The following is a 21832-nucleotide window of genomic DNA, read 5'->3' as shown; positions in this document are numbered from 1 at the left end:
AAAAAAAATAGGTATAATTTACATTCATTCACACCCAATGGCTATTGTTGTGTTAGCTGTTGTCATTTTATTATTTTACAATCTAAGGGGAAAGAGGTCAGTGACCCCAACTAAACAGTCAGGTACTGCATGTTTTAAAAATTCTTGCCCTAATCAGTTTGGCTCAGTGGATAGAGCGTCGGCCTGCAGGCTGAGGGGTCCCGGGTTCGATTCCAGTCAAGGGCATGTACCTTGGTCGCAGGCACATCCCCAGTAGGGGGTGTGCAGGAGGCAGCTGATCAATGTTTCTCTCTCATCGATGTTTCTTACTTTCTATCCCTCTCCCTTTCTCTCTGTAAAAAATTCAATAAAATATATTTTTAAAAAAATTCTTGCGGCACACTGGTTAAAAATCGCTGACATAGATACACGACCAGTATCTGCTTTTCCATTCCTTTGGTAAAAAGACATGATGTCACAATGTCTACAGTCACCAAGAAAGCTAAGACTTATAGTAATATTTTCAGAAAACACTGAGTACTGAATTGGTTTATTAGAAGTGTTTCCTATTTTGAACATTATATTATTTGTCTTCATTGGGTAGAAAGTTTTTGAATGACAATCAGTTAGCTTTTCAAAGTTCATCAAACTAGTGTTTCTGGAAAATCTAGTTTCTATAGTTCTAAAGTGATAGATGAAATTATAGGTATGCATTTAATCTCTGACAAAATATTTGCTTATAAGTAAATGATGGTAGGTCTTTAAATAGTAGTAATATATGGTAACAACCTATGAATGCATAGGATAAGAAAATGAAATATCACTAAAAAGAATGAAATTTTGCCATCTGCAACTATATGGATGGACCTCAAGGGCATTATGCTAAATGAAATAAGTTAGAGGAAGACAAAATATTTTATGATCTCACTTATATGTGAACCAAAAAAACAAAAACTAAAACAAAACAAAAAAAATCCCCACAAGCTCATAGATAGAAAAAACAGACTGGTGATTGCCAGAGGTGAGGGGACATGGAGATGGGACAAATGTGTGAATGGGTCAAAGGTACAAATTTCCTGTTTAAAAAATAGACCATTGGGATGTAATATATAACACAATGACTATCCTATATAATAAAAACCTAGTATGCTAAGTGTCTGGTCTTCCGGTCGTCTGTTCAACCAATCAAAGCATAATATGCAAATGATATGCTAAGGCTGCTCAAACACTTGCTATGATGTGCACTGACCACCAGGGAGCAGAGAGTTGACCGGTCAACCAGTTGCTATGATGTGCAATGATCATCAGGGGGCAGATGTGCCGACTGGTAGGCTAGCTTGCTGCTGGGGTCCGGCCAATCGGACCCTGGAGCCCTCCATGGTCCCTCCCTGGCTGGCAACCTCCCACATCCCTCCCTTGCCCCAATCGTGCACCAGTGGGGTCCCTGGGCCTGGCCTGTGCCCTCTCACAATCCAGGATCCCTTAGGGGCTTGTTGGAGAGTCGGTTTCAGCTCAATCCCGCAGGCCAGGCTGAGGGATGCCACTGGTGCATGAATTCATACACTGGGCCTCTAGTAGTTAATAATACTGTATTGCATATTTGAAAGTTGCTCAGAGAGCAGATCTTTTTCTATCTTATTGAAAATATTGAACCTACCTGAAAGTACTTGCAATTGTATAGTCAAAAACTTCATTTTTAGAGCTTCCTCTCATATATTTTGAAAATATCTTTTCTAAAGTTTAGACCTTCTTTATAATTATCAACTTCCAAGACCAAATAAGCACATTTTCTCATAAGTCTATTGCTTTCACATTACTAATTCGATCTATTTGGAGTTTAGAATATATTCAGAATAGAAATTTTTCTTTTGTGTCCTTCATGGAGTGAAAAAGTGGGCAGCAAAATTAGACACATATTATCACATTTCACTTTTAGTAGAATTAAAACTAGCAAATATATGGGTAGTTGAAATACTTCAACAGGACTTGTCCCTGTGACAGTTTCATAAATTTTAATATAAAAACACTGTATATTTTAGTTAATGGTTCAATTATATTTAATATAGCTATGAAATTCTTAAACAATGTTTTATCTTATAAAATAATTTCATAAGTGACACATTATTTGTGAAAATACATTAGCATCTATTGATAGCAAAAATTTCTCTACTCAAACTGATCTATTAAAAAGACAGAAGAATAGTTTGATAATATTTGGGCTACACTTCAAGAAAATATTGTAAAATATATACTTTAATAAGACTATAATTTTATATCATTGCAATTAAAGAATTTTAATACCAATTACTCTCCATTTAATTTTAAAATTAAGACAAACATACGCTTAATGTTAAGGCATATTTTAAAATAACTTTCATTTAATTTAAAATATAATCCTAGGCAGAGAACCAAGATGGCGGCATAGGTTAACGTCGGAGTTTGCTGCCTTGAACAACTACTTCAAAAGTGAAACTAAACGACGGAACGGACATCACCCAGAACCACAGGAACGTTGGCTGAGTGGAAGTCCTACAACTAGGAGGAAAGAGAAACGCATACGGACACTCAGAGGAGGCGCAGTGCTGAAGTCAAATTCTGAGGTGCGGAGTGCGCGGAGCAGGCTGGCGGCGGAGGGCGAGGTTGGCGTTTTCAATCGGGAGGGAGTCGCAGACTGCGCTCCAGATACGGGCGAGTCTTTAGGGACCCAGACTCAAACGGGAGAAGCGGGACTGTCTGGCTTCAGTCAGAGCGAGTGCAGCTTTCTCTCCGAGCTTTGCAGCGGGTGCTGGGACTCAGAGAGGCAGAGCCCCTGGGGACAGGACTGAGAGCCGCCATAACTGCTCTCTCCGGACCACCCTGTTGATCCTGTGTGACCCGCCCTGCCCAAGCCCTGCACAGAGGCATTTGCTGGATAGCCTCAGGCAAACGCTAGATTAGCACCTCCCTAGAGGACAGAAGTTCTCTCACTGCAGACACAGCTGATTCTCACAGCCACTTGGCCTGGAGGTCAAACCCTCCCTGGTATTAGCTACAACAATCAAGGCTTAACTACAAGACTGCGCACAAAGACCACTAGGGGGTGCACCAAGAAAGCATAACAAAATGCGGAGACAAAGAAACAGGACAAAATTATCAATGGAAGATATAGAGTTCAGAACCACACTTTTGAGGTCTCTCAAGAAACTGTTTAGAAGCCGCCGATAAACTTAATGAGATCTACAAGAAAACTAATGAGACCCTCGATGTTATGTTGGGGAACCAACTAGAAATTAAGCATACATGGACTGAAATAACGAATATTATACAGACTCCCGACAGCAGACCAGAGGAGCGCAAGAATCAAGTCAATGATTTGAAATGCGAGGAAGCAAAAAAACACCCAACCGGAGGGGCAGAATGAAAAAAGAATCCAAAAATGCCAGGATAGTGTAAGGAGCCTCTGGGACAGCTTCAAGCGTACCAACATCAGAATTATAGGGGTGCCAGAAGATGAGAGAGAGCAAGATATTGAAAACCTATTTGAAGAAATAATGACAGAAAACTTCCCCCACCTGGTGAAAGAAATGGACTTACAGGTCCAAGAAGCGTGGAGAACCCCAAACAAAAGGAATCCAAAGAGGACCACACCAAGACACATCATAATTAAAATGCCAAGAGCAAAAGACAAAGAGAGAATCTTAAAAACAGCAAGAGAAAGAAACTCAGTTACCTACAAGGGAATACCCATACGACTGTCAGCTGATTTCTCAACAGAAACTTTGCAGGCCAGAAGGGAGTGGCAAGAAATATTCAAAGTGATGAATACCAAGAACCTACAACCAAGATTACTTTATCCAGCAAAGCTATCATTCAGAATTGAAGGTCAGATAAAGATAAGGAAAAGCTAAAGGAGTTCATCACCACCAAACCAGGATTATATGAAATGCTGAAAGGTATCCTTTAAGAAGAGGAAGAGGAAGAAAAAGGTAAAGATACAAATTTTGAACAACAAATATGCATCTATCAACAAGTGAATCTAAGAATCAAGTGAATAAATAATCTGATGAGCAGAATGAACTGGTGATTATAATAGAATCAGGGACATAGATAGGGAATGGACTGACTATTCTTGGGGGGGAAAGAGGTGTGGGAGATGCGGGAAGAGACTGGACAAAAATCGTGCACCTATGGATGAGGACAGTGGGTGGGGAGTGAGGGCGGAGGGTGGGGCGGGAACTGGGAGGAGGGGAGTTATGGAGTGAAAAAAAGAGGAACAAATGTAATAATCTGAACAATAAAGATTTAATTAAAAAAAAAAAAGAAAGAAACAAAAGCCGAATTGGTTAAAAAAAAAATATATATATATATATATATATAATCCTAAATATTATTAAAGCAAGAATAGTGACAATAATTAAATATTTGAAACTGATAAAGAAAAACTCAGATGTTTAGGCACAGGAGGACTAACTCTTCATCATAAAGTGAATCAAAGAATAATACGAATAATATAGGATTTACTAGAGAATAAAATAGAATGCCGTGAAATTTAAGAAAAAATATTTTCTAAATTACAATGTAAAATTGGTTTTTATCCCTGGATACATTTAAGTATTTGGTTTCTAGCAATTTTATGTAAACTACAATGAGCTATCAAGGAAAATAGAAATTAATTTTAGGAGTAATAAACTTTTCTATGGGTTTGTGGTAAAATTGTTAAAAGTATTGGATCATTCCAAAAAACTTCTCTCAAGACAATGTTCTAACTTTGTAACACTAAATATTAGTTTCTGCATAAAGAATCTGGGCTGGGATACAAACATTTCAATAGCCATTTTCATATACATACTATGAGATGAATTTAAGTAATGATATATTATTTAATAAGCTTTTCAAAAAATAAATGGGGGAAAAAACAACAATTTTATAGACAAAAGTAAATATGCCATGATTTTACTGACATGGAATAAATGACTTACTTAAAAAAGAAGAACGGAGTTTTTTCAAAAAGTCAGAATAAAAGCTAGAAAGGCCGCATAAGCAAAAAGTTACAATCAGTACACCTTAGTGAAGCAATGAAAAGCAGGAGGGAAACAAGGAAACAAAGATACTAGAATGATATGTCTGGGACAATTTCTGCTGAAGACAACACATGACAAAAGGATTACACACACAAACAAAAATGGGGGGAAAAATTCAACAAGATACTAAGGTCTACATGCCATCACCTTTTTTTCTTCTCTCATGAATTGAGACACAGGTAGCATTAGCCAATAATGTCCTGAGAGCAACTGAGAAATGAATCTCAGAGAGAACTTGACTTCAGCAGGACTGAGTTGGGGAGTGTAGACCAGAGCTTTCCAGTGTGCACTGGCATTCTACACATGGGTTAAACCTGTCCAATACAGAGTTCTCTTTAATCCTTGGTACAGGAGGGCAGTTCCTGGGGTGACTGGAGCCTGCAGGCCAATTACTGCTGGAGACCTCATTAACATACCCTTAATGCAGTGGTTCTAAGCCTTCTGGCCCTTTAAAAACAGTTCCTCATGTTGTGACCCAAGCATCAAATCATTTTCGTTGCTACTTCATAACTATAATGTTGCTACTGTTATGAATCGTAATGTAAATATCTGATATGCAGGATGGTCTTAGGCGACCCCTGTGAAAGGGTCGTTCGACCGCCAAATGGGTCGCGACCCACAGGTTGAGAACCGCTGCCTTAATGTGACAAAGATCCAATGCAATTTTCTGTGTGTGCAGTGAGGTTAAAGAAAAAAAAAAGTGAGGAGTACTGGTACGGACAGCTAACTAACTATGTGTTCCATAGTTACTGGTATTAAAACACTTAAAATTAAAACTATCTAGCAAATACAAAACAATGCTATAAAGAAAATTCTTAATGGATCTGGGTTTGCACTGAATCAAGGCTATCTGAGAACACTAGACTGAAGATCTGAAATTCACTTTTGCATGTACTTTTTCACACGGGAAATAATTCGTTTTAATTAAATAGTTGAAAAAATTAATTGTTGGCCTCACAATGACAAACAATAAAAGGGGGAAAACTTTGAAGTATACTTTTGGTCTATAATAATGAGACAAAATTTCCTGTCATTGCAATTTAGCTAAAGAAGTTTGATACTGGGGTTCTTTCCCAATGTTAAATAAAATCCTAGAACATTAAAAACAAAAGCAAAATCTAATAATACAAAACAAAACAAAAAAAGAGGTTCAAACCTTTATTAGTTTTTGACAGTTTAATATTACAGACTAAATCAGACAAGCTATTTACTTAACGGAAGTACTTATATTCACTGAAGAAGCTCAGCATTTACAGAAATCTTAAAACTTAGGATTTTTTTCTTTTACCTCCTGAAGGTTGTCGAGATTTACGAGGAGACCGAGGTTCTCTCCTATAAGGATCATTGGAGCCGTATAATTCAATAGTGCCCAGATTGAGGAGTACTGCCTTCTGGAGGTAGTCAACTATCGCAATGCCATTACAATTGCCAAAAACAACCCTGGAACAGGAAAAGAGCAAATACTTTAGCACAAATAAGAATTACAAGAATATGTAGTCTATAATGCTAAAAAGATAGTATGAAGGGTCTTAGAGAAAATTCCTCTTTAAACAAAAGCTTTTCAGAGACAAAAAAAAAAAAATACAGGTGATATGCAGCTTCTCATGGAAGTGTGTAGATCTTTTGCAGACATTAATGACTACAAATCAATATCATTAAAAAATTTTAACAAAAAATAATTTGGCACTTGAGCAGAGACATAAATCCCTATGCTAGGCAATGTGACATCTATTTTTGAGCCTCTCGGGGGAAGACACTCTCTTCCAATGAGAAAGTAGGGGACTGTATCTTTGAAAAAGTTTTGGTAATCAACAATGAATAAATAGATTTGATTCCTTTAAGATCCTTAAGCTAGGAGTTGAAAACTGAAATGTACAGAGGGGCTATATAAGTAAGTACAACAAGCAGGTAAGGACGGTGATGAACTGGATAGTGTACTACTACTTCCCATCTGAAGAGGAAAAACTTCAACTCGGTTCCAAATGACTTCTGCCAAGCAACAATGGAGAAATGGTTCAGATAATCGTATTTTTTTCAGTGGAAACTCTAAATATAGATTTTCAGAGTAAATAATCTTGGCAACAAATTCAAATTTTAAAAATGCACAAAAAAAAGGCTAAATAAAATACAACTGTGAGTCAAATGAGGCCTATGATCAACTGATTGCAACTTCTTTTGAAACTTCCTATTGTTTCTTTTTCTTATTCTTTGTTTCCTTTATGGTTGTGGGCAGTAAAATATTAAAAAGGAGAAGGTTTGTGTTCTTACATTGTGGAACAGCAAATAAAAGACATGAAAGAAAACTATTTCAGACTATTCAGACTATAGCCAGTCTTAGTTGGGTGCACAACTGCAAGAGATAGAGTAGGTGTAACAGCTACAAGGAGGAAGAGGGAGGAGGAATAAGTCCGTAGGGCTAGCATCAAGGAAGAAGACAGTGACCTACACATGATAAATAGCCCCGGGACTGAACAGTTAGCATGTAGTTTCTCATATCACAATGTTGCATTTAAAACAAACATTATAGCTGAAACCGGTTTGGCTCAGTGGATAGAGCGTCGGCCTGCAGACTCAAGGGTCCCGGGTTCAATTCCAGTCAAGGGCATTTACCTGGGTTGCAGGCACATCCCCAGTGGGAGATGTGCAGGAGGCAGCTAATCGATGTTTCTCTCTCATCGATATTTCTAACTCTCTCTCTCCCTTCCTCTCTGTAAAAAATCAATAAAATATATTTAAAAAAATAAAAAAAATAAAACAAACATTATAAAGTATGTACAATTAACATTATATACTTGAAGGCATGAATTAATTAGTATACTTATAGTATAAATGAATACTTTGTTAAAATATTACTACTATGCTTTTATAATCTATGCAAGTTAACTTTGGAAATAGAAAGAACAAATTATATAGCTGTGGTTGACTATTTATAGATTCAGCTTATAATACACAGTCTTCTGGGTCGATGCTGTTAGACCTCTACTATACCGATTAATCATAAGAAATTTCTGAGAGTATATCCAGGTGAGGATATAGTGACTTTAAACCTTTATCTCAAATAATTCACAGGTCCATGAGTCATTTAATTTGATATCAGGAAGCAATATAACCATACCAGGAATAACTAATTCAGAACAGAATTATGTTCCAAATACTGAATTTGGTCTAAAAGTAGTTATACAATAACTTTTTAAGTGATACGATAATGAAGGTCATCATGTCTATTAAAATATATGAAATACTATGGAGAGACTGAGAAGCACATAAATTGTACTTACAATCCATAGGAAGAGTTGACCGCCAGGCTGGTTATTTGTTGTGGTGGCTCTCCACCCACCCACACCAACTGAATAACTAGCTCTGCCTGATAACCTGGAGACTGCTTAAGTGGTGAATTTTTAACTCTGGAATAAGGAAAAACATGTTACATTTTATATCTTATTAGCCTATGTAATTAGAGAGTCATGCAAAAATACCTACACAAAATAACTTGTACTAGAATATTTTTAACAGTAAAAATCAGAATTCTATCCTCTAGAAGCATTTAATCTAGTTAGAGATCAAACAAATATATAAGTAAAGAAAATAAGAAATCATATGTAAGTTACAAATATAAAGTTGGGGAGGTAGCAAGGGGGGCGGTGAGGAAAGGGAGAAGTGGGCGGAAGGGGAAGGAGGGATGAAAGGAGGACAGGAAGGGCTGGGGAGATGAATGAGGAGAAGCAGAAGCCCAGGCATTAAGAAGAAAAATGCAAATTACAAAACCAGACTCAAAGCTTAAAATATGGTTTAACTAAATGAAAACTGGCCCAAAACATAAATTAAAGAATGAGGGGGGGGGAAAACATGAGCAATTTATTTTTGTATGTGACTTTTTCTACCAAAAAATATATACTTTGATTATTTGAATATGTTTTTTATTGATTTTAGAGAGGGAGGAAGAGAGAGGGAGAGAGCTAGAAACATGGTTGAGAGAGAAATATTAATCGGCTGCCCCCAGCACACCCCATACTGGGGATTGAGCCCTGCAACCAGGGCACGTGCCCCTGACCAGGAATTGAACAGGCAACCTCTCGGTGCACAGGATGATGCCCAACCAACTGAGCCATACCAGCCAGGGCTAAGTGAGAACATTTTTGATTACCCAAATTCTTCCTCCAATATCTGCTCTTTTAAAACATATGCAAAGCATGGTTGCTTCAACGATTTTGAGGATTCTATCTTGGAATAACAGTGTATAAAAGAACAGCAGGCTACTCAATATTGAACCTCCTGACACCAAACTCCGAGGTAAGAACCTTTTTGAATCATTTAGTTGGTACTTCTAGTAAAGAAGACCATGACTCTGGAACTTTTACTGTGATATTTGCTAGACTCACTCTGGACAAGAAAAGGGTCAGTATGTTCTCCCAATTTCAGGGTAAAGGTGAATCACTAAGGGTACTCCTAATAATTGAGTTAGTCATTACCTATGCAAAGTCTGCAAGGCAATACACTCAGGACTGTGCACTGGCAGAGGCAGAAGTTCTGATTTTTTTCCAGGGAAACACCCACTATTCTGCAGCTGTCCATCTCATGACACACAGAAATAAAGACTGAGCAGCATTTCATCTCCAGCAACAACAGCTTCAGTTGACATGAGTGTAAGCTGAAGAGTCTGAGTGTACGATTTTCTCCTTGGACGAATTAGGTGAGGTTCAAAAAAGTGTCCACCTTCCCTCTGGCTTATTTAATGTGTGCATCACAATAAATTCTCAAGAGCAGTAATAGCCATTAGGGATAATTTTAGAAGTACATAAACGGGCACATTGAAGACTTACGTGATGAAGACACAAAACTCATGAAATTCTTATTTTACCCAGTATGAAGAAACAAAAAATTTTTAAACAAAAATAAGACAGCCAAACCTGCTGCACAATCTACAACTGGTAAAAAATTAGAAACCAGATCAAGAAATTACAGAATATGTAAGATTTAAAAAATACAAAATGGGGAGAGGGTAGCTGTTATGTTTTATGTCTACAATGATTACATGCAAGTTATCACTTTAATGCTTTGATACATGTAAATCAATTTGTTTACTTTTTAAGACAAGAGGTTGAACTTTTATAAAAAGTTCCTTAATTTAAACAAATATATTTTAAATGTTAAAATAATGTTTGGACGCTTTGCAGTTCCAAAACAATGATCTCTGGACAAATGCCCTGCAAAAGCAAAATTAAAATACTTAAGTAATAACATAAAACATTATAAGCAAAATAGTTGTTTTTAAAAGTTTTCTTCTAAAAAACACAATTAGGTACAAAGACACTTTGTATTAAAAAAAAATCCCCATATTAGTTATTGTAACATCAATTTGGTTATATTTCTGACTTAAAAACTGACTTAAAACAATGTATTCAAATCTGAAATGCTACAATAAAGGCATTTAAATAATATTGTGGTGCTGAAAAAGATTCAGAAAAAGACAAGAAAATTATTACAAAACAACTGAATTTCAAAAGACTAAATAAACAGAATGGCAGAAAGCTGTGTAAACATAGGTTTCATCCACATATAAATCCAGACTAAAAAACAGCAATGGTTTAGAAGATTAAGCTATAGACAGAGAGGAAAGAACCATACTAGTGCATTATTTAAAGATAAAATCTTAAGATTCCAAAATGGTGGCAGTCTAAGTGAAAGATATACTGACACTCTCCCAGGACCAAACTGGAAATACAATTAAAATACAGAAAAACCACCCTGAAAAATCAACTGAAGAAGAGCTAAGAGAACCCTGATAACCAAGGGTGGAAACTAGAGACTGCAAAGAGACTGGTAGGAGGGATGGAGGAGCGAAAGGGCTGGCCAGGCTGCCACAGACAGAGGCTGAAGTTTTGGGGAGATATCTTGGCTGTGGGAAGTTCCCACTGAGAACTCTGGGGTCTAATCCCCAAGCTGGGCTTCCCAGCCCAGAACACTAGAAATGAGAAAGATGCCCACATAACATCTGGCTGTGAAAAGCAACAGAGTTGCTGTCTGCCAGCTAGAAATGCAGACACCCTCTTAAAGGGCCAGTGCACAAAATTTCGTGTGCAGCCACTCACATTGGGCTCCAAAAAAGGGAGGGCAGGGTGAACTGGAGCTGTGTAAGCAGCAATCAGCATTGGGGGCCCTGGGGTGGAGACTGGAGGGCAGCCACCCCGATTTCCTACGCTAAGTCATTCCCTCACACTGTGGAGGAAATCTTTCTCCAGTGAACCTTTGCTATCCACGTGGTTTTTGCTGAGGGTCAGGAGTGAGGTGGGGTTGGGGGGAGGCAGTTGCCCCACCCTGTTGGAAGATATCTCACCCCACTCTGTGGCCAATAGCCTGAGGCTAATCAAGACTGAGGGTCAATGGGACTATAGGTAGAGGCGGGTCTCTAGAGGCTTTGAGTCTTTGCCTGATATAATCTGGGGCCTGAGGCTAGGGAAAGCAGACCCTAGTGCACATCTTGGTCCGTTCCAAAGGTCCCAGTCCCAGAAAAGGGAGCCACAAGCTGTGGTATACTGATAGCTATAAACAGAGTACTCAGGGCTGGTCACAGAGTGTGACATTGTCCTAGATTAGAGATTGGGAGTAGTAGCAGATCTACCTAATACCCAGACAAACCCAAACAGGCAGCCAAAATGGGGAGACAAAAAAACAAGCCCCAAATGAAAGAACAAGAGAATTCTCCAGAAGAAGAGCTAAATGAAATGGAGATAAGAAATTTATCAGATATCGAGTTCAGAATAATGATGGCAAAGATGTCAACAGCATGAGTAAAGATATAGTGACTATGAAAAAAGAACAGTCGGAAATAAAGAATGACACAGCACTAATAAAGAACACAGCGGAAAGAAAACACAACAGATTAGAGGAAGCTGAAGATCGAATCAGTGAATTAGAAGACAGGGTTGAAAAAAAAGTCACTCATAAAACCAAAAGAAAAAGCAATTAAAAAACAGGAGGACAGCTTACAGGAGCTGTGGGACAACATGAAATGTAATAATATTCGCATAATAGGAGTTCCAGAAGGGGAAGTATCACATGAAACAGTAGTCTCACGTGATTTTACTCATATCTGGAATCTAATAAACAAAATAAATTGATGAACAAAATAGATCCAGAGACATAGAAGCATGGAATAGACTGTGGAATTTCAGAGGGAAGGCGGAGGAGAATGGGTGGGTAGAAAGAGATCAATCAAAGAACTTGTATGCATATATGCATAACCCATGGACACAGACAACAGTATGGTGAAGGCCTGGGGTGGGTGGGTTAGAAGAGGTCAATGAGGGGAAAAAGGGAACATATATGTAATACTTTCAACAATAAAGATTAAAAAAAAAGAAAATGGCAAAAAACAGATAAAATCTTAGTACTTTAAGGATAAAATCATGCTATACAATCATATTCTTCTTGAAGTCACAGAAAAATAAGTTGGATCAATCAAAATGAAGCACAGATAGACCTGTTCTTATGCCATTTTACTCCAGCACAGGAAAATGTTACCATAGTTTTGCTAATGCATACAACTTATCTAAATTAAAAGATAATTTCCAAAACACCTGAATTTCTTTAGAACTTACTTTAAACAAGGGACATTGTCTCGAAGGCCATCAGAGGAACTGCTACTGGTGGAAGGATGAGACTGAGGTGGGATGGGCTGAGGACTGACAGCCCCCACTGGTGTTGACAGAGGTGGTGCCTGTTCACCCTCCGGGGATTCCACATCATTTATCTCATATAACAATCTAACTTCAAGCATCTGTTGTAAAAGTGAGGTAGTTTACTTACTCCCAGTAAATATGGTTCATTTTATTACAGTTTATACACACAGATACACTTTAGTGGAAAGAACATTTTTAAAAGTAAAAATTATCAAGATTTCTAAAAAGAAGAATTTAGCCAAAAAAAGTGTTGTTTCTAACTCAGCTTCTTAAAAATGTTGTGTATGTATGCAAGTATACATATACACACATACACATGCATTATGATTTTAGAATTTATGGCAATATGTTAATACCAAATTAGAATATACTCATACAAAGATTAGCTTTCTTCAAGTGAAACATATAATGTATTTAAGGATTTAAATGTTCAGTAAGAAGATATGCATAAAAATATACTACTTTTCAAAAGAAAAGGAAGATGGCAATATAAACAGTGAGGTGTTTTTAAAAATTCTAGACAAAGCTGACTGTAAATAATCTTCTAAATAATTCAAAAATTTTAAAACGTCAGACATCTGACAATGAAAATAACTCTGAGAGCATTACCGGAATGACTTCTATAATAACTTCTTGTTTGCTGAATCTATAAATAATGACATGAGCTGAAACTCCGGCTATGCATAGCATTCTACTTTCGGGACACCAGGAGATGATTTGAATGGCATACGGATCTTCATCTACAATGTCTGTGCTTGGCTTGTCATCTTTATTTCTTGACTTTTCAAATACTTTAGCTGTCTTTAGTTTATATAATACCTGTAGAGTTACTAGATAAAAGATAATAGATGTTAGATAATTTAATACAAAAAGAACAAATATAAGGTAATATTTACTCAGTTATAGTATGTAAGGAAATAGTATATATTTATTTGAATAATATTTTTATTCCAGGTCTATATTTCTCTGTTATCCGTTTAGATAATGCATTCACTGTACTCATTGACATACAAAAAAAGTGTACTCATTGTATTCATTGAATAAAAAATCAACATCATGATGAATTTAGATAACCTGAAAAAAAATGAGTAACAAAAGGATTTTGTAAAACATGAATAAAAACAATAAAGAACATTTTGCTTCCTAAAATTATTTTATAATATTTTCTCTACAAAAGATAAATATAATCTAATGTTACTATAAAATGAAGCGTAATATATCTGGAGTTAATTGGATTATGAGTGCTTGCTATGTATATTTTATAAACATCAGCCATTCAAAGCATCGTTTCCTTTTTTGCCATTATATAACCACCATAAATATCTCAAAAAGACAATGCAAATTTTGTGGCATAAGTTCAGAATCAGGCATTAAAATTATTCTACAAATTTCTCCTGATTTAAAACATATGCCTGCTTCTCCTATCTCTGAGTTAGGAAGAGATGGTTTGAAGAAATGTTGAAGAAAGAATGTGAGTACTTCTGTTAAGAAGTGCTAATTAACATCCTCTAGAATATCTTCAGTCTATTAAAAATCCTAAATTCAAGTACTTAATAGGCATTAAATTTATAGTCTTCAAATTTCAAATTCAACATTGGTTATGTAATTACTACAATACAGGCTGTATACAAGCAAAGACTGTATAACATATAATATTAAAATAATATTTATCAATAATATTCAAAATACTTACTTGCAGAAGCATCCCAGAACTTAATGGATCCATCAGCATGCCTATGAAAAGCAAATGAGTTAAGAATGTGATGGGGAAAAAAATTAAAGCTTTACTTTCTTTGAAATATATTGTTATTTTAAAGGTAGTTACCAATATGAGAAAAAAAGATAAAATTCAGGGTAAATTGTCAGGTTACAGACAATAACTTATTTCTTACTATGTTACAGTATAAAGGAAAGCACTTTTAGTCATGCTCATTTAGTCTTAATTATATTTAGCTGTTACTGTTTTATTTGGTGAAACAGACTTTTACTTACCCTGTAATAATTATTTCTGGGTAACTCTGAGCACCCAAACCCCAATTACCTCCATTGATGGGCCACTCCTGAAAAAAAAAAGATTATTATATAAAGCAATTTCCTAGCATACCATACATCTTCATATATATCTATGACAATAGTAAACACACTTTGTTTCCAAGAAGGATTTTCTTTATATTTTCTCTAGGAAAGGATTCAGCGTTACCAAACACTTCAAGGTGATAAGTATAAAATACTGACGCATTAATGTAACATTAAACACTAAAATTCATGTTCAGTACCTTTTTGCTGTAACCTTGACGTTTCTGTCTAGCTCCAACAGAATAAAGTGCAGGAATAAGGTCCACAGGACAATCAGCAAAATATTCACAACATGTAACAGGGGATTCATGTATACTCAAAGGGTAGGGATTTTCAAATATAGGATATCTTTAAGAACAGGAAAAGAAAAATATTTATTAATTTAATAAATTATTACTTATGATTAATATGACAATGAAAAACAAATATTTACAGCTTTGGAATGGAAAATAATTTTAGTTTGATTAAAGTTAGCATCCTATGAAGGTCCGCATTAACATGTTATCTGAATTTATATTTTATCTATTAGGATAGGATGGTTAGTCTATAGAATTTATAAATTAACCACATTTAGTAGATTTAACAGATTTACTATATGCATATATGTAAAAAAAATCTTTTATAATGACAGTTGCTCAAAGAGAATGGTAAACAGAAAAGCTACAGTTGGTACTACATACCACACATATACACACACTGGACTAAGTGATTTATATACATTTATCTTATTTATTCTTGCACCAAACTGATTTGACTGAAGAACAAAGACTTAGGAAGAGTGATGTGCCAAAGGCAAGCCAACTAGCAAGAAGCAGCAGAATTTAAAGTGCTCTTAACTATTAAGCCATAGGTTCCCAATGAAGTCATGCTTCATTCTTACATCAGTAGAGCAAATACAAATTTTCAATTCTCCTTTTTTCTCCATCAATGTAATTTCCAGTGCAATATTTAATTTAGAAATGTTCTCTAGTTTTAGTGGTAATCTAAATAATTTATATATTTAATTTTTTCTAGATACAAAAATTATGTTAAATAGAGCAAAAAATGCTATAAAAGTCATAAAATTAAAGTATAATCCTATCCTATCTAATAAAAGAGAAACATGGTAATTAGCCATACGCCCACAACCCTTCCCATTGGCTAATCAGGGCGATATGCAAATTAACTGCTAGCCAAGATGGCGGCCGGCAGCCAGGCTACAGACACGCACAGGAGGCTTGCTTGCTTCAGTGACAGAGGACTCCAACGTTCCCCGCCTGCCACTGCTGGGCTCTGAGCTGCTAAGAAACATTGTTACAAATATAGAAGCTAAACAAAACCCCAGAAACCTGTTTTCAGTCAGCAGGGATCTCAGAGCTGGAGTCGCAACAAAGTTTCAAATACAGAAAGTAAACAAAGCCAGAAACCTGCTTCCAGCAGCCGAGGTCTGAGGTAAAGCCGGCTCTCAGCTCCAGTGACAGCCATAAATCCAAGAATTTTTAAAAAAAAAGGAAAAAAGGAGTGGTTGGGAGCTTCAGTCACCCACCAGCCTGAAAACAGCCCTCAGCCCCTCACCCAGACTGGCCAGGCACCCCAGTGGGGACCCCCACCCTGAAGGGTGTGTGACCAGCTGCAAACAGCCATCATCCCCTCATCCAGGCTGGCCAGGCACCCCAGTGGGGAACCCCACCCTGAAGGGTGTGTGACCAGCTGCAAACAGCCATCATCCCCTCATCCAGGCTGGCCAGGCACCCCAGTGGGGACCTCTACCCTGATCCAGGATACCCTTCAGGGCAAACCAGCCAGCCCCCACCCATGCACCAGGTCTCTATCCTATATAGTAAAAGGGTAATATGCCTCCCAGCACTGGGATCAGTGGAGCCGCGAGGCCTCCAGGCACAAGGATCAGCATGACAGGGGGCAGTGCCCAAACCCCCTGATCGCCCTGTGGCTCTGTGTGTGACAGGGGGTGGGGCCACAACTTCCCTATCGGCCCTGCTCTGTTCCTGACAGGGGAAGGCGCCCCAACCCTCTGATCGGCCCTGCTCTGTGCCTAATAAGGGGGAGCTCCCCAACCCCCTGATCGCCCTGCGGCTCTGTGTGTGACGGGGTGCAGCGCCCCAACCCCCTCCCCCTACCGGCCCTGCTCTGTGTGTGACAGGGTAGAGCCATAACCTCCCCATCGGCCCTGCCCTGAGTGTGAGAGTGGCGGTGCCCCAAACCCCTGATCGGCCCTGCTCTGTGGGTGATAGAGGGCGGTGCCCCAACCCCCCGCCCCCACCCCATGGGCCCTGCTCTGTGTGTGATGCGGTAGAGCCATAACCTCCCCATCGGCCCTGCCCTGAGTGTGAGAGTGGCAGTGCCCCAAACCCCTGATCGGCCCTGTTCTGTGGGTGATAGAGGGCGGCGCCCCAACCCCCTGATCGGCCCTGCTGTGTGTGTGACAGGGGGCGGTGTCCCAACTCCCCTATCGGCCCTACTCTGTGAGTGACATGGGGGAGCTCCTCAACCCCCTGATGGGCCCTGCTCTGTGAGTGACAGGGGGGAGCTCCCCAACCCCCTGATGGGCCCTGCTCTGTGTGTGACAGGGGGGAGCTCCCCAACCCCCTGATCGACCCTGCTCTCTGTGTGACAGGGGGCAGCGCCCCAACCCCCTGATTGGCCCTGCTCTGTGCATGACAGGGGGCAGCGCCCCAACCCCCTGATTGGCCCTGCTCTGTGCGTGACAGGGGGTGGTGCCCCAACCCCGAAATCGGCCCTACCCTGAGCGTGACTGAGGGTGGCATCGCAACCTCCCAATCCGCCCTGCTCTGTGCATGACAGGGGGTGGCGCCTCAACTCCCCAATCGGCCCTGCTCTGAGCCCGGCCAGGGGCTGCACCTAGGGATTAGGCCTGCCCTCTGCCACCCGGGAGCAGGCCTAAGCCAGCAGGTCGTTATCTCCCAAGGGGTCCCAGACTGCAAGAGGGCACAGGCTGGGCTGAGGGACCCCTCCCCTCCCCTCCGAGTGCACAAATTTTTGTGCACCGGGCCTCTAGTCTAAAATAAAAAAAAATTTTCGTTACTGATTTTAAAGTCCCTAGAAATGAGAATGATAACTTAAATACCTGGAAAACCAGAAACCAGCTTTTAAAAGTCTAAAAAGTTCAGAGTGGCTATTACCATTATCTTTGAGCAACTGCAAAAATCAATGTATTGATCAGTCTACTACTGACAAAAATTAAAATGTTAAAGGAAAAAAATTTCAGAAAATTCCTTTCTGGACTTCAAAATGAAACTGTCATCACTCCTTCCTGAAACATACATTAACAGAAGACAAAACTCAAACAAACCAAAAGATGCATTCAAAAATTGACAGGCAACTTTTATCTTTATAAACACACTATATAATCCTTAATAATTCTCTTATCACTACACATTTAACTAATACATTTGCTCAATAAAATGCCTACTTACAGGTTACTTGCACAATGTATTCTTTAACAAATATATATCAGTATAGAGCATGTGTTTTAAAACTTACCTAACTAAAAGAAATAAAAACATACTAAGAAAAAGTTATTCTAGGGCTGTCATTTACATAGAGGAAGGTAGAGTGATAGAGGGTTAAGAAACATCGATGAGAGAGAAACATCGATCAACTGCCTCCTGCACACCTCCTACTGTGGATGTGCCTGCAACCAAGGTACATGCCCTTGACCGGAATAGAACCTGGGACCCTTCAGAACGCAGGCCGACACTCTATCCACTGAGCCAAACCGGTCAGGGCTAGGACTGTCATTTAGAAATAATGTTTTAAAAGTCCTTTATTCCACAATATTAGTATTACTTTCAGAAAAGAAAACACACACACACACACAATTGATTATTACAGGTAGCACGTAATTAAGTTAATATGAATTTAGAGGTGCCTTAAAATAAGAGAAATAATACACTTCACTTTTATACTTCAGGGTTTCCCAATATCAATAGTAGTCACATTTTGGATCAGATAATTCTTTATTGTGGAAGACTGTCTTGTGCACTGTGGATGTTTAACAGCATTCCTATCCTCTACCACTAGATGGCAGTAGGATCCCCTACCCTTAATAAAAGTGTCTATGTAGACTGCCAAGTATTTCCTGGGGGACAAAACTGTCCCCAGTTGTGAAATACGGATATAATGAATGGGTAAACTTAATTAAAACCATATTTAATGATTATTTCTCAAGAGGCATAAGTAGTACAATGTTCTTCTAGTTAAAGAACTTATAACTAAACATAGTATTATCTAGGTTGGAAAAAGCAGAATAAGGTAAATAACCACAAAAAGTTGCAAAGGAGGTATGATGAGAATTCACAGATCAGACATGAAATGTCTGGTAAAAAGAGAACAGGAAATAATTTAAGAGGAAAGTAAGCCTGACTTTGAAAGTTACATGGATTTCTGATGTTGAAACAAGCCGAGTGTTTCAACAGCTGGAAACTATCTAAGAAGGACAGGGGCGTGTGGTATTTGTTTAACACCCAGTTCAGAGTTCTAGGAATAAGGCACCTGCAGGAAGACAGTAAAAAATCAGGATGGAACGGTACCTGAATTCCAACTGTGTATAGTAGCAGGCCGAGGTGTTTTTAAATTTAAAAAGACACAATGTTTTAAAGAGAAGAGTAAAAAAATTGGTGCTGCATGTAAAATTAATCTGACTATGGCATTCATGACACACTGCAACAGAGAGTGAATATGGCTGGAAAAACGACAAGAGCTTATCTGGAACTAAAGTGTGTGATGAGATCAATTTTGGACGTGGTGATCTTATGTTGCCCCAGGGCACAAGTATTAGATTGAATCATATAAAATTTCAGAAATACAACAAATTTTGACTTAAAAAAAAACCCTATATAATCAATATACTAAAGAAATTTTGTATGCAATTAGAAATGTGCATCTGGAGTGCTAAGAAGAAGTCAAGCTTATGGATATAAATGTGATTTCAAAGAAATGCATGCTAAAAAGAATCTTTTTCACCACATACAAATATAATTGCTTGTAAAATTTAATTTCTTACCCATTTTGTGCAAGGTCTATAAGTACTAAATCCTTTTCTAGAAGAACAACAACAGCATATGGTTCCTGAAAATCTGGAATAGGAAAATAATGCATGAAGAGTAAACATTCAAGACAACGACAAATTACACAATGAATATTTTTGCTTGGATTTTATTTTGTTCCATTTTGTCAAGTATTTAACATTCTCATCTTGTACTTAATATAGTTTAAGGCTAGTTTTTTCTAAATGAAATAAATCTGTATTATAACCAATACACAATTGCCGGGAGCCGGTCCATCCTTGCTGTTTCAAGGGACCTGGCATATATGGCATATGGTTCTTAATATGTTTGCTCACCTTCTTGGCGCTGTGTTTTAACCAAGGTCACCTCTCCGAGAAAGGTTGAATCCCCAGGTAGGGATTTTCCCCTGAAGTTAGGGAGGGAATAAAACCCCTCAACTAAGTGCCAGGCGGGTAATTAATCACTTTAACTATGAACAATCATGCTTAAGATACATAATCTTTACTCCCTGGAATGGAGATAAGAAACGCCCTAACCTTTGTAATAGAGATTGATAGGATTGAATCAACTGGTATAAATACAGATGTAACAAGACAGCAAGACACAGAAGTTAGAACTCAGAACTCAGAACACAGAACTTAGGAGACAGGGCTTGGAAGACAGGACCAAGAGAGACAGAGCCTAGGCACAGAACCTACACAGAACGTTCTCTAGAGACAGAAGAACTTCGCTGGCGAGAGCATGCCGGAGGATCCTGGACAGGGACTGGCCTCGGAGCCTGGAGGCGGAGCCTGGAGAGAGCATGGCAGGGGATCCTGGACTGAACCTGACTGCGGAGATTGGCAGGAGAGCCTGACTAGAACCTGGTGACTGAACCTGACTGGAGAACCTGAGCAGAACTTCTCTGGAGATCCAGACCAGAACTTGGCTGGAGATCCGGGCTAGAGATCCTGGCTAGGCTGCTGATCAACTGAACACTGTCTCCGTGTCCTTCCTTCTTCGCCGACTCCGTCTACACCTTTGGGAACCCCTGGACCCGCTGGGGCTGGACCCCGGCACAAAATTATTTCAGTTTGTAATGTTAAGACAAGAAGCTCACAGTAACTTCTATGGTATTGCAAATTACAAGGCAGGACAATGGCCAAGAAACTCAAGATTTAAATCTGAATACCCATAAGAACTCTCATTACTGGATATCTTAGGAACTCAATAGAGTGCTATTATAATCCTATATAATAAAAGGGTAATACGCAAACTGATCCTAACAGCAGAAAGACTGGGAATGACTGGTCACTATGACACTCACTGACCACCAGGGGGCAGATGCTCAATGCAGGAGCTGCCCCCTGGTGGTCAGTGCGCTCTCACAGGGGGAGCTCTGCTCAGCCACAAGCCAGGCTGACGGCTGCCAGCACAGCGGTGGTGGCAGGAGCCTCTCCCGCCTCCTCAGCAGCGCTAAGGATGTCCAACTGCAGCTTAGGCCTGCACCGTGCTGGCAAGTGGACATCCCCCAAGGGCTCCTGGGCTGCCAGAGGGATGTCTGACTGCTAGCTTAGGCCCAATCCCCCAGGGAGCGGGCCTAAGCCAGCAGGTGGTCATCCCCCAAGGGGTCCCAGACTGCGAGAGGGCACAGGCCGGGCTGAAGGACCCTGCTGCCCGAGTGCACAAATTTTTGTGCACCGGGCCTCTAGTATTATAATCCTTAACTTAAATATTTTATTGTGCCTGCTGACTGCAAAATGCATTACATCTTTACATCTCAATTAGCTTCACATATAGTAAAAAAGATCCAGATTTAAATTCCTATTGAAATTTATACAAGTTGTGATGGTTAATTTTATTTGTCAACTAGAGGCCTGATGCACGAAATTCGTGCATGGGTGGGGTCCCTAGGCCTGGCCAGTGATCAGGGCTGTCTTGCCCAGTCCTGATCGGGGCCAGGCCAGCCAGGGCCTGCCAGCTGCCAGATGGGGCCTGCTGGACAGGGGGAGGGACTGTGGGAGGTTTGCCA

At 39.1% G+C, this 21832-nt stretch overlaps 1 protein-coding gene across 12 annotated transcripts in view; it reads right to left on the bottom strand.

Moving 5' to 3' along the window:
- Window positions 1–21832, bottom strand: part of STXBP5 (syntaxin binding protein 5) — a 165554-nt gene that overhangs the window by 49598 nt on the left and 94124 nt on the right. For 10 of the 12 annotated variants that reach the window (XM_059700623.1, XM_059700619.1, XM_059700622.1 and 7 more), the window contains 8 exons: window positions 19818–19890; window positions 14995–15142; window positions 14711–14778; window positions 14412–14452; window positions 13328–13548; window positions 12638–12816; window positions 8318–8443; window positions 6328–6479 (listed from right to left, as the gene is read on the bottom strand). In XM_059700623.1, the coding sequence (XP_059556606.1) occupies window positions 6328–6479; window positions 8318–8443; window positions 12638–12816; window positions 13328–13548; window positions 14412–14452; window positions 14711–14778; window positions 14995–15142; window positions 19818–19890 (1008 nt within the window). The remainder of the gene's footprint in view (window positions 1–6327; window positions 6480–8317; window positions 8444–12637; window positions 12817–13327; window positions 13549–14411; window positions 14453–14710; window positions 14779–14994; window positions 15143–19817; window positions 19891–21832) is intronic. The other 2 variants (XM_059700628.1, XM_059700630.1) reach the window with 2 other exon arrangements.

This window comes from Myotis daubentonii, chromosome 6 (genome assembly GCF_963259705.1).
Source record: "Myotis daubentonii chromosome 6, mMyoDau2.1, whole genome shotgun sequence".
NCBI classification, from domain to species: Eukaryota; Metazoa; Chordata; class Mammalia; order Chiroptera; family Vespertilionidae; genus Myotis; species Myotis daubentonii.
Note: the sequence above shows the minus strand (reverse complement) of the source record. Positions and strands in the feature narration are given on the sequence as shown.